Here is a 12,630-nt window from a genome sequence, read left to right on the forward strand (position 1 = left end):
GGCAGTGGCTATATTGTTGAACAGCTATTTCCTGGGGCACAGGGATGCTTTCTGGCCAACAGGCTCTGAAGATAGTGGCTGTGGCTGCTGGGAGACTGCTCTACTTTCTTTCCAACAGGAGTAAGGCCTAAAGGAACCACAAGGACAGCCACTCAGAAACCAGTGCAGAGGGCCACAAAGACAGTGACCCTGGGCACTGGCTGCATGCCAAGCTGTCCAGCCAGTGTAAAGAAAAAAGGCAACCACTGTCCTCCTAGGTAAGTCTCTGTTTCAGCAGTGATGCAGTCCCTGTCAGACTATTAGGGCACTCCTCACACAGGCATGCAAAATTATGAAACATATTTTCAAAGGTGCTTGAAATTCTAAACCCACCCAGAAAAAGCACTGTGAGTCTGTTTGCTATCTGACCTCTGTACAGCTGTCTGCAGATGCTTATGCTTATTGTTTTAGTTTGGGGGACAGAACCATCATTCTTCTATCTTGTTTTTCTGAAAACTTCAAGTTGTTAAGTATTGTGGAATTAAGCACACTCTAGTTTTAAAATGTAATGCAAACAAGTAGTGATACAGGCTCACATGACTCACTGTTTCACTCATTTTAAATGTCTGTGACCAGCAGTAAATAAAACTGACTTTGGGAAACAAGATTTTAAGATTATGTTATGATTTCTAGAAGCTAGTTAGAGTTATAATGTAAAATAAGTATGATCCTTATTAATATAAAAGCATTTATTTTGTATATGACAAGTACTAATGACTAACAATAAAAAATAATTTAAACTTACCAGGGAAGTCAGTCCTTCATTATCAACAATCCAATCTTCTTTTTCAGCCAATCTCTTTATTTCTACATGGAAAACAAGGACACAAATACTTTCTATTATAATTATCTCACTGAACTTCAACAGAGACAAAAACACCCATGGGTTGTGGCTTTAATTATTTTACATAAGTTTGTGAAAAAAAGATATACAATGTAGTATTGATAGATTTGAAGACTTAGTTATGTATTGTTTACATTTTCTAACAAAATGGTTTTTTGTTTGTTTTTTAGATAGTTTCTCTGTTTAGCCCCATCTATCCTGGAACTTGCCCTGTAGATCAGACTAGCCTCAAACTCAGATCCACCTGCCCCTGCCTCCCCAGCACTGGGATTAAAGGCGTGTGCCACTACCATGCTCATGCAAATACTTCTGGATGTTTGTTAGTTTCTTTTTAACAGCACAGCCTAATTTAGAGCCTTCTAGACTAGGGGCATAGATACCTCACAACAGTGATTACTCACTCAGTCTTCTTCTCAAGTGAAAACTAAGCCCTGCAGTACTTCTGCTCTGGACTCTGGGTAGTTTAGCTTCAGTATGAGTCCTCTTTCTTAGTCCTGAATGGTGGCTGGCTCTCACTCGAGGAATGACACTTGGTTAGGTGAAGGTAGAGGGGAATGTTTCAACTGGATTCCATTATCTTTCCTTTGATACAATGTATTAACTACCAATTCTACAGTGCAGGGCCCTCCACAATTAAAAACTTAGTGGCAGATGATAATGGCCTATCCTGTTTATAACAATGCTCTTGTTTTTCTATTTTTTTAAAAACACATTTAATATTTCAATGGTCACTTTATAAAAATAACTTGGTGGCCTTTTACTGGCTCTATATAGAAAATTCTGGAAAAGTTTTAAAGTATAAAGAAAAGCATGTATAATTTCTAGTATCCATAGAAACACAGCCACTGGTGTTCTGATTTCATGTGAATTTTAAAATTTACATAGAAAATATCCACATATTTTTAAACACGGTCCATATTTTACATAAACTTTTCTATCCAGTAGTTTCTAATTAAAATTTGTTATAAAGATGTTCTTAAATTCTTAGTTTCAAGTACATCCACCTTAACTTCTGCAGTGTCTTAAATCTCAACTAAATTATTTTTAAAACATACTTTTAAGAAGAAGAAAAAGTTCTATTCTACAGTTAGAAATGAATAAATACATGAAAATTTCCCTAACAGTAGTTTTCTCTTATTTTTAAGGCTTTGGAAGCTGGAAAGAAGCCAACTCAGGTATCTTTGTTGAGTAGTAGTTATAAATTTTCCTAACATACCTTCTGCTGTATGTTGTAATGTCACCATTATACAACGTATACGGAGGTCCAAAATTAGGTCCTGGATAATCTGTAACATGTCATTGGGAATTTCCAAGGCAGTCAGTGATTCATAAGTCAGCCTGGCAAACAAATAAAACACAACACAAGTGAGTAAATGGGGCCCCAAGCAAGCCCTGCCACTGCTTGGACGATCCTGTAATTACACCTTCTAGAGTTTATGAGCAACAGCATTAGGTTGAAGGTTGAAAGTGGAGAGCACAGCAGGAACTGTACAGGGTCCCAGCAATAGATGGGTGCACATACAGTATGACACTCTCATCTAGCACAAACACCACGGATGTTTAATAACAGCTTGGTTAGATTACAAGTGAGAAATAGGAGAAGCAGCGGAACAGAGAGATAGAGAGTTAATTCTTCATTGACAGGTAAAGCAACACATCCTACCCTGGGGCACTGACCATCTTCAAACAGCACCAATGCAAACAAATATATGCAAACCCACCAAGCCCATTCATTGAGCATGACTCCCATGGGTCCATCCTTACCTTATGGTCTGGATAACATGTGCAAGCCACTGCCCTGAGAGCTCTGCCTGCACCTCCCAGCCTCCATACTGCCTTCCATCACCATCTCTGAGGCTGAGTGGGAGTAGAGCTCCCCGGATCAGCTTCACCAGGGAGTGCATTACTTCCTGAATCATTTTCTAGAAAATGAAAGGCAAAACTGCGTTATGATAATCTGGTGAAGATTGTGCTGAATGATGAAGGTATCTTGCCTATAAAGTCTTCAATAATTCTGGGAGAGAAAGCCCAGTGCTCTGTAAAGCTGACACTCTATTCCTCACTTACCTTGAAATCATTTTGCCTCTGCCTTACATTCTTTGATCTTTCGATCTGGCCTGACTTCTCAGCAGTCTTAGAAATTGAAAAACAAACAAATATTAGCTCTCTTTAGAAATAACTTAGAAAAGTTAAGAAATGCTTTAACATCTATACATGAAGACATGAAACTTAACCTGATTAAATGAAATGCCAAGACATAACCAGAAAAACCTTTCTTATTCTAAAATAAGTTAGCTTGCCTCTTTCTAAGTTCTAGTCTACATCTATATACAAAACCAATAGTCAAGTTGAAACTACAAATGTTGTAGGTGAATTGGGTGTGCCATTTTTCATCAACAATCTATACAGTTAAACCACAGTGTATGGTGTCCATGATGGTGTTCTTCCCATCATGCCTCACTGTCTGGCACAGGAACAAAGGAAGAGTAAACTCTGAATTAATGGAACGATCCCCAGGACATCTGCTCCATTTCTTCTGTAAATATTTATTATAAACACAAGCACTGCACCTGTCACTTTATTTTTATTTATAAATCACTGTCTTCTTTACAGTGTACCTTACAGAATACACTCTACCATTCTAAAATTCTTTATTTCTGTTTATTCATAAAGCCTATGCTTTTCTTTACTTAATGTGTGGATAGTTTTTATAGTTAAGAGAAATATGTTCAACAGAAATTCTTCTAGTTTCGTATTAATACATGTTCTGACAACCAAATATTACTAAATAAAATACCCCCAAAGGACAAGCTTATGATCATTTTAGATAAAGAAGCAATAACATAAGTTAAACACTGCAAAAACAAAACTCTGATACTTCATTAACACAATACAAAATGTAACTGTTAAGTTTAAAATTTCAGGTATTGTTGGTTAAGGTTAAAGACATGTAAAAAGACCTTTCAAGTTAAGAATAGGCACATCATAAATCATTACAGTATTACCTTGAAGTTAATGAGAGAATATGAGTAATGCTTCATATATTCATATATATTACACACGCTAGAGACACAGCATATGGAGCTTATACATGAACATTATTGATATGAATGAGTAAAAAGGTTAGACTGTTTTAAGAACAAGTATTCAACATATATATAGTACATACCCTTTAACTTATGTGTCTTAAAATTTCATATTAAGCTGTGAAGTTTTTATCATTTTTCCTTTGTAAAAATAATACCTTTGCTTTGAAACTTAAAAATGTAAATTGCAAGTTAACCTCATAATCACTGAAAAAATAACTTCTGGGTTCACTGCCTTCTGCCATTCCAAATTCTTTGCAAAACAAGATGGCTTATATCTTTATTTTCAATACAAATGAGAAATACCCAAAGTGTAATAAGCAGGGAAGTGCCAAGATTAGGTGATCAGTAATGATAAGCAAGCTCTGGATCAGCCTGAATGCTGCAAGGGGGCAGCCATGTGCACAGGTGAGCTGCCGCTGCAGTAAAAAAGATCACACCAAGAATACCCCTCCCCCGCCAAACCACAGGGCTCTCCTGACCTCATTTCTGCTTTGTCCAGCTCACTAAGTGATACACAGCAGCCCTCTGAACGCTGACATTTGTTAGATCTTAGCTGGGACACATTTTTCTCTTCTATCCTCTCTCACTAATTTTGCCTATAGTTTTAGATATTATCTCCCATATAGGTATCTGTAGCCCAAAACCTCTGAGACTCAAAGATCTCAATTACCTACTATCTCTTGAATAATTAACAGAAACCTCACATGCAGCACAGTAAGAAACAGAAACCTGGCAAGTCTCCTCCAAGAAAGACTTTGTGAATGGCACCTTCTAAGCCAGAAACCTGTTTCATTGCTGTATCTGAATGCTTGCCTTCATCTCTCCCTATGATCCACCAGCAAGGGCTGCACACCACCTCTAAATGCAAACTACACCACTGCTTTCTCTCCACCTCCACTGACAACAACTTTCCCATCCCTATTCCTCCTGAACGCATAGCCCAATGGCTTTTCTCCATGATTCTCTCCAAAAGGCAGCTGGCCCACTGTGCTTCCAGACTCACCCCTACTCACTGATAACCTAAGCCTGCTAGGACCTGTGAATGCCAGGGCTCTCCTCGGAGCCTCCACATGATGATATATGTGCTGTGGGAGCTCCTTTGTCTACTTCTTGTATGCTAAAGATCAGCTGAGAAATGATGTCTTCTGAGTATGGTTTGTTTTTTGTTTTTTGTTTTTGTTTTTGTTTTTTGCATCCCATTGATCATCTTCATTAGAAGCTTGGCTTTGTTCTTTTCAAAGACATTCACAGAATTAGTTTGAGTTCTTAAAAACTAACTTTTAATCAGCTTCTTCAAGAGGGGAAGAGAGTAAAGTTTATCTCAGTCACTGTTTTATTTACATGGTATCTGAATATTTTAGAATGTATTTATGAATGTATGCTGCATGTGTACATGTGCACATGTATAGCATGTAAATAAAAGTGTGTGTATCAGTACCTGGCATACTGTGGTTAAGATCCTGTTCTGAACATGCTTTCAAAAACATTCCTACCTTCAATCTGTGTGGATCTAAATGTTTTCCAGAATCACCTAGGTATCAAGTCTTGTTATGACAGACTAGCCAGACACCAGGGTATGCATACTACTTACTGTACTATACATAATATACTATACATATGCTATACTACACTATGTTACACTATGGCTCCTGAAAAGCCTGGTGAACTCAGTTCTTTTCTAGAGACCCAACTGACAACAAAATGGAGAGCAAAGAGTTTTGAATGATGGGAGCAGTTTATGATTGTTTTGATATTACAGAACTGAGCAATCCCGATATAGAATGTAGGTTCATAAGGTCTGCCCTATTAAAAAGCAAATCTAATTTTTTAGCTTTTAATAACATTTAAATTTGCTTAAAGTTCTAGGACTTTTAAAATGTTGATTCCTAATGATTACCAATTATTTGATGCTTTAAAATACACTACATTTGAAGCAAACCCACAGAGAAATAGTATCATCACCGATTTCGTTCACTAAAGCCTCAGCTCTTTCCTGCACACACAGACCAAAACCAGTTTGTGGTGAGCCCAACGGCAGATTTCACTGTTCTGATTCACATGGGCGCAAATAGTTTAAAGAAGTGACTATTGTTTAAACTGCTAGAAACATTTAACCAATGAGCTCTTAGTAAACCACCATAGTTCTACAATAAGGAAAACAGGACATTTAAGTGAAGTGTGTTTAAAGCTCTTCTATATCAATTACCTAAAGTGCCAGCCTCCTCCCATGTCCATTCATAAACTGACTGTGTGGGCACACTTTCCAACTCTTCTACTTCTTGCTACTTTCCTGTGGTGGCTTCCAGGCTTCTCCACAGAGAATAAATGCTCTAAAAACATGGTGAGTTTCTGAAGAGACTCATACTTGTTACAATAAACTTTAAAGAAAAGTTATGAACATAAATAAATAGACACATCACAGGCATAGTCAATTAAGTGGATTAATTAAAATACATTTATTTTCATTTCAACAGTATGCCGCCATGAAATCTGAAGTAGGTCACAGTTTTCATCTACAACCAAATATTTACATATTTACTCTAAACTATAAGGAAGGTAAAACTATAAGGAAGTATGTTCTCTTTTAACTCATTTGTCAACTTTATGACTCTTGAAAGACACAAAGCAACTACTCTGCATGTGAGATGTGCCACCTACAAGAAAAGATCCAGCTGGGTGGTGGTGGTACATGCTTTTAATCCCAGCTCTCAGTAAGCAGAGGCAGGCAGATATCTGTATTCAAGGCCAGCCTGGTATACAGAGTCAGTTCCAGAATACCCAGGATTACTTAGAGTAACTTTATCTTGAACAAAAGCAAAAACAAAAACAAAACAAAAGAAAAAGAGAAATAACCCAAATTACTGGAATAAAACACTTGGCTGGACATAAGTAACATGGCTTTAAATTCATTGTCTAGTGGACTTGTTGTTCATATGCATTAATCTACCTCGACACTCTTTTGTGCTACTGTAGAAGTTCATCAGTCCACTACCTTCCGATGCTACTAAACCTTGTTTACAGCTGTATGTGCCAGGTCAATGTCATTTAAAATACTGGGATAATTCTGATGGGGACATGACCCTAGGATCAAACTCCAGGCCTACTGCTTTTTAGACAAGACTCTACCACTGGGCTTGGGCTGCATTCTGAATAACTTAGCACACAGCCTTCCATGGAGCACTAGTTGTTTCTCCTCAAGATCTGTACCAGCCCATAAAGTGATTACAATTCAAAGTCCATTGCTATTGGATGCACATAGTTTTCACACCCTCCTAATTGGGGACAGATGTACAGTATGATTAAGACATTCAATAAATGTGAGAAATGGCAAGGGAAGTGCTGCTCCTCACATACACAAAACCTTCAAGACCAGAAGAGGCCAAGGTGGAGTGCAGAGGTCCAAAGGGAACTACAGAAAAGGACTTACAACCTCCCCTCCTGACACACCCGAATCCTAAGACTGCTGAGTCTGCAGAGACCAAAGACTCCCATTTTCTCCTCTACACAGCACACCAAGGAACCTGCTAGAGCTCAAGATCTGAGAACTTCACCTTTTAGCTCAGAGCAGCTGTGCCAGCAAGCCACTCCGTAAGTGCTGTTTTTACCGCTCGCTTTCTATTACACTCTTGACTGTGTGACTTAGGATGGTGGTCTTGCTTTTGCTTGTCTATTGCTCAGTAGGGCCTTAGGGCTGTTGTGTACTTTTTCCACCCAGTTTACTATGGCATTCAGTATACTCTTCGGACACATCTCACATATTCACTCATTCCCACATCTTTTCTTCTTTCTCTCATACTTACCCCTCATCTTTTTCCTCCTTGATTGCAACCTTCCACATATTTAATACTTCCTATGATATGTGGACCCAACAGTATCCCGACTTTCCCCTCCCAGCTACTTTACCCACTTCAATTTTTTAAAGTTAATCTAATCGTCAACTGTTCTCTTTATCAACCCTACTTCTCTCCTGCTCCTAATCGTATTAACAAAAACCAAGTTCACTCTGTACCATTGTTGGTTGTTTATCCTCTGCGAGCTATTGAAGTCAAAGGGGGCCACTGTTATTAATCGGCTAATATGCCTTCTACACAGTGGTAATCGCATGCAGATGTGGCTGCTCTCCCCACTGACAATTTACTCAAGGCATTGTTTATTCAAGGCAAACACTTCAGTAGCTGATAATATAGTATACAAACTATAATGTAATATACAAAACAAAATAACACCAGATGCATAAATCACAATGCAGTATCAAAAGAAATTGAATAAGACAACATAGCTTCTCCAAAAATTATTAACCCTACAGCAATGCCATCTAGTGAGAGCAAGTTAAATGAAATCCCCGACACAGAACTCAAAATAATGCTTTCAGGCATGTTCAAAGACACAAGCAAATAGCTGAAAAAAATAAGGGTGATAGATGACATGAAGGAGGAATTCAACTAAGAGGAAAGCTAAAATGTTGAAATAAAACCATTAAGTTAAAAAAAAAAATTCTATGGAGTCTCAGTGATAGAATGAATCAGGAAAGGAAAGGACAGTATCTGAGGTTGAGCGCAAAGTAGAGGAGCCTGAACAATTCAACAAGGACAAAGATAACTCCTAGAAGGTACTAATGAGCATCTGAAGATACACCTGACACTCTGAAAAGCCCCAAACCAAAAATACTTGGCATAGAAGGAGAAAAATCTTGTCCTAAAGGCATAGGAAACATTTTCAAAAGAATCATAATAGAAAACACCCAGAGTTAGAAAAAGAAATGCCACTCCAGGCAAAGGAGGCATTTAGGGTACCAGACAGACAAGACCAGGAAAGAACCTCCTCATGTCAGATCATAATAAAAACACTAAACATACAGACAATTTTTAAAAAAGGATATTGAGAGCAACAAGAGAGAACACCAGGTCACATGAGTAGACTATTAATCTGAAACCTTAAAAGCCAAGATAGTTTCCACAAAAACTGTCTACACAGACTACAATATATATACAATAAAGTGACCTATCATAACTAGAGGAACAATAGACTTTTCATGACAAAAACAAAATAAAGGAATTTATGACACTACACTCTACAGAAGACACTTGGAGACATACTTCAGACCAAAGAGAAAAACAAGTCCATTGATAAGGCCACAATAAAGAATGAGTCATACTAGAATTATAGTTAAGCAAGAGAAAAAGGGAAGAAACAAAACACTACAAGATCAGCAAGATGGTAGGAACTCAGGACAGCTTTCAATCAAAATTCAGAGTACTGATAGTCTTAATTCCCCATTCAAAAAGCACAAGGTAGTCCACTGAATCAAAAAGCAAAGGTTATCTATCTGTTGTCTCCAAGGAATGTACCTCCCCTAAAAGATAGACAGTACCTTCAGATAAAGGATGGAGTCTCATACTCCAAGCAAGCGAACCTAGGAAACAAGCAGGCGTCACTCATCTGGCACCCCAATTTAGTATTGTTCTTAGGTAATACCTAATGGTTTTCTGAATTTCAGAGCTTTCTGTTGTATTACCAAACAAACAAACAACAACAACAAAACCAACTCAGCCAGGTGGTGGTGGCCTGTGCCTTTACCAAGGTTCTGAGAGTATTGGCAGGTGGATCTCTGTGACTTGGAGGCCAGCCTGGTCTACAGATCGAGTTCCAGAACAGCCAGGGCTACATAGAGAAAACTTGTCTCAAAAAACAAAGACACAAAAAATACTCTTCTAGACTAGAAAATCTGTAAGAAATGTATGAATTCCTATAGGCATGTGACTTCTCAAAATTAAACCAAGATGAAATCATTTTAAAAAGATCTATACCATGCTGAGACTAATACCAACACTTACAACACCCTAAAAATTATCATCAAAATACTTCCCAACCTGGCTGACGGGAAGAAATTCACCCCCACCCCAATCAGCTAAGGCTGATCCTTCAGGGGCATAACCAGTCGAGGCCCTCAAGGTCCTGGCTGATGGGAAAACATCCAAGACCCTCTTGCAGTTCTGCTCAAGCAGGAGCTAGCCAGACACAGACCAGCTGGAGCCCTCAAGGACCTGGCTGGCATGAAGACATCCATGGGCCCACTCAGTACCTTGAGGCACTGGGCAGGTGGGCCCCATCATAATGAGCAAATATGTGGTGGAGAAATGGAAGAGGAAGAGAAGCGGAATGGTTCACATGCCACGGAAAGAGGCAGAAAGGAAGAAATGAAGGTGACAAGAAGTAGGTTGATAAGGGAGATCTGCTTGCCACCCAGGGCTATGGTGATGTCCAGGCCAGGCTATAGCCAAGGGTCATGGATGGGTCCTTAGTCCTACCACAGCCAGGGTATGTGCTAACGTGGCCCATGTTGCCACCAAAAGTCACATGGAAGCCAGGGGCCTGGGCTGCAACCAGTGGCTTTGTTGGGGTCCAAGAGTCATGCCACTGCCAGAGCCACACTGGTCTGAGTGACTTGTACTGCCACCAGGGGCCCTCGTATTGTCCATGTCTGGGCTGACGCTGAGGGTCATGTCTGGGTCCATGGTCTTACAGCAGCCAGAGTCTGAGTCGACATCTGTGGCTCCTGGTGTAACCAAAGGCTGTGTGGTTGCCTGGGGTCTTCATCAGCCACCAGGGACTATGTTGGTGCCCAACGGTCATGCTGCATCCGGGGGCCATACAGATATGAGTGGCACATGCTACTACCTGGTGCCATAGTGGCATCCGGGCCAGCGCTGCAGCTAGAGGCCATGTCTGAGTCCATGGCTCTTCTGCAGCTTGGGTCTCAGCGGACGTCTGTGGCTCCTGCTGCCAGCAAGGGCCATGCTCATTCCAGGGGTCTGGGCTTCCAACTGGGGCTGTGTTAGTGTCCAGGGATCACACTGCCACTGGGGCCATACCACTGGGGCCTTTGCCACCCTCTGGGGCTATGGTGACATTTAGACCCAAGCTGCTGCCAAGGACCATGTCTGGGTCCATGGTTGATCCTACCACAGCTATAGTCTGTGTTGAAGTCTGAGGTACATGCTGCCACCAAAGGCTACATGGAAGCCTGGGCCTGTGACCTTGTTGTTGTCAGGGGGCCATGCTACTGCCCGAGCCATTCTGATCTGGAGTGGCTGCTGCTTCCACCTGGAACCAGGATGTTGATTGGGCAGAGCTACTGCCTAGGGCCACATCTGGGCCTGTGGTCCAGCTGCAGCTGGGGTCTGTATTGATGTCTGTGGCCCGTGTCATGTCAGGGGACCATAGGAACCATGAGTGATAAAATCAGAAGTCCATCATGAGTTGGCCCCGCCCTTTGCTGGACCAGGGAAAGCTGGCCCTGTCTTTTACTGAACACTGCAGCAAAAGAGCTGGTCCTCTCTCTCATGGGAGAGCTGACCCTTGCTCTTAGGAGAGATGGCCCCACCCTTCACCACAGGTGAGGGAGAACCACCCCTAATAGCATGGGTGTAGGGGAGCAGGCTCTGCCCCCTCACCTGAGGCAGGTGGCCCCAGTGGCCCAGACTGACCAGCTCAGCTACCACCCAGGCCCACAGTCAAGCCTTGGGTTGACCCACTCTAACATCTACTCCATCTAGGACCTGCTGGAGCTCATGAAGGGACCAGTCTTGTGGAACAATACCTGCAGGATCGCCATGACTCAGGCTGTGGGATATCCCAGAGGAGTTCCATTGAGAACCCAGTGAGATGGTGTACCAGAAACCAGAAGCCTTGAACCAGACTAGTGACTCACTGCAATGAACATTTGCTAGTAAGCTGACTGGACAAAACGGTATACTATGTGACACACTGAAGCCCCAATGCCACCAGGACAGATGAAGAGGTATTGGGAAACAAGAAAGAAGGAGAAGCAAAGACTTTGTTCTTGTTTTTGTTTGTTTGACTGCCTGCTTTGTTTTGAGGTTTTGGGTTTTTTTTTTTTTTTTAATTTTCTTTTCAGGGAGCACTGCAGGAGTAAGAGGAGGATATGGGGGGGACGGAGAGGTAAGCTGAATTAGGGTACATGATGTGAAATTCCCAGAGTCAATAAGGAAATTATGTTAAAAAAAAAAAACTTCCCAACCAACCAACCAATTCAAGAACACATTTATTTATCACGAACAAGTGGGCTTTACTCCAGAGGTCCAGAGATCATTAAATATACATAAATCAACTAATGTTATAAATTACATAATGGTCTCAAGGACAGAAATCACATGGTCATCTTGATAGACACAGAAAAGGCTTGACAAAAATCCAGCATCCCTTCCTGTTAAAAGTCTTGAAAAGTCCAGAGACATTCTTCAATAGAAAAACAAAATCTTAAAATTCATATGGCAGTAAAAAAGATCCCAAAGCAATTCTGAGTGAAGATAATACTGCAGGAAGTATAACCATCCCTGATTTCAAACTATACTGTAGAGCCACAGTCATAAAAACAGTACAACACTGGTACAAAACAGATATGGAGGTCAATGGGAAATAACAGAAGACCCAGATGTAAGCCTACATACCTACAGCCACTTGATTTTTGACAAAGATAACAAACATATACATTGGAGAAAGCACAGCATCTCCACAAATTGCACCTACAAGCTGATGAAACTAGATCCTTATATCTCATCTGTATAAAACTCAACACCAAATGGCTCAAGGACCTCAACATGAAACCTGACACTCTGAAACTTCTGGAGGAAAAAA

The 12,630-nt window shown here is 40.5% G+C and overlaps 1 protein-coding gene across 2 annotated transcripts in view; it reads right to left on the reverse strand.

Moving 5' to 3' along the window:
- The window catches only part of Exoc2 (exocyst complex component 2), a 168,623-nt gene that overhangs the window by 58,135 nt on the left and 97,858 nt on the right, over positions 1-12,630 (reverse strand). For both annotated transcript variants that reach the window (XM_036187151.1, XM_036187152.1), the window contains exons 14-17: positions 2,951-3,016; positions 2,648-2,805; positions 2,100-2,221; positions 785-846 (exon numbers count right to left, since the gene is read on the reverse strand). In XM_036187151.1, coding sequence (XP_036043044.1) covers positions 785-846; positions 2,100-2,221; positions 2,648-2,805; positions 2,951-3,016 — 408 coding nt within the window. The remainder of the gene's footprint in view (positions 1-784; positions 847-2,099; positions 2,222-2,647; positions 2,806-2,950; positions 3,017-12,630) is intronic.

The sequence above is a fragment of the Onychomys torridus genome, chromosome 5, assembly GCF_903995425.1.
Source record: "Onychomys torridus chromosome 5, mOncTor1.1, whole genome shotgun sequence".
Classification (NCBI taxonomy): Eukaryota; Metazoa; Chordata; class Mammalia; order Rodentia; family Cricetidae; genus Onychomys; species Onychomys torridus.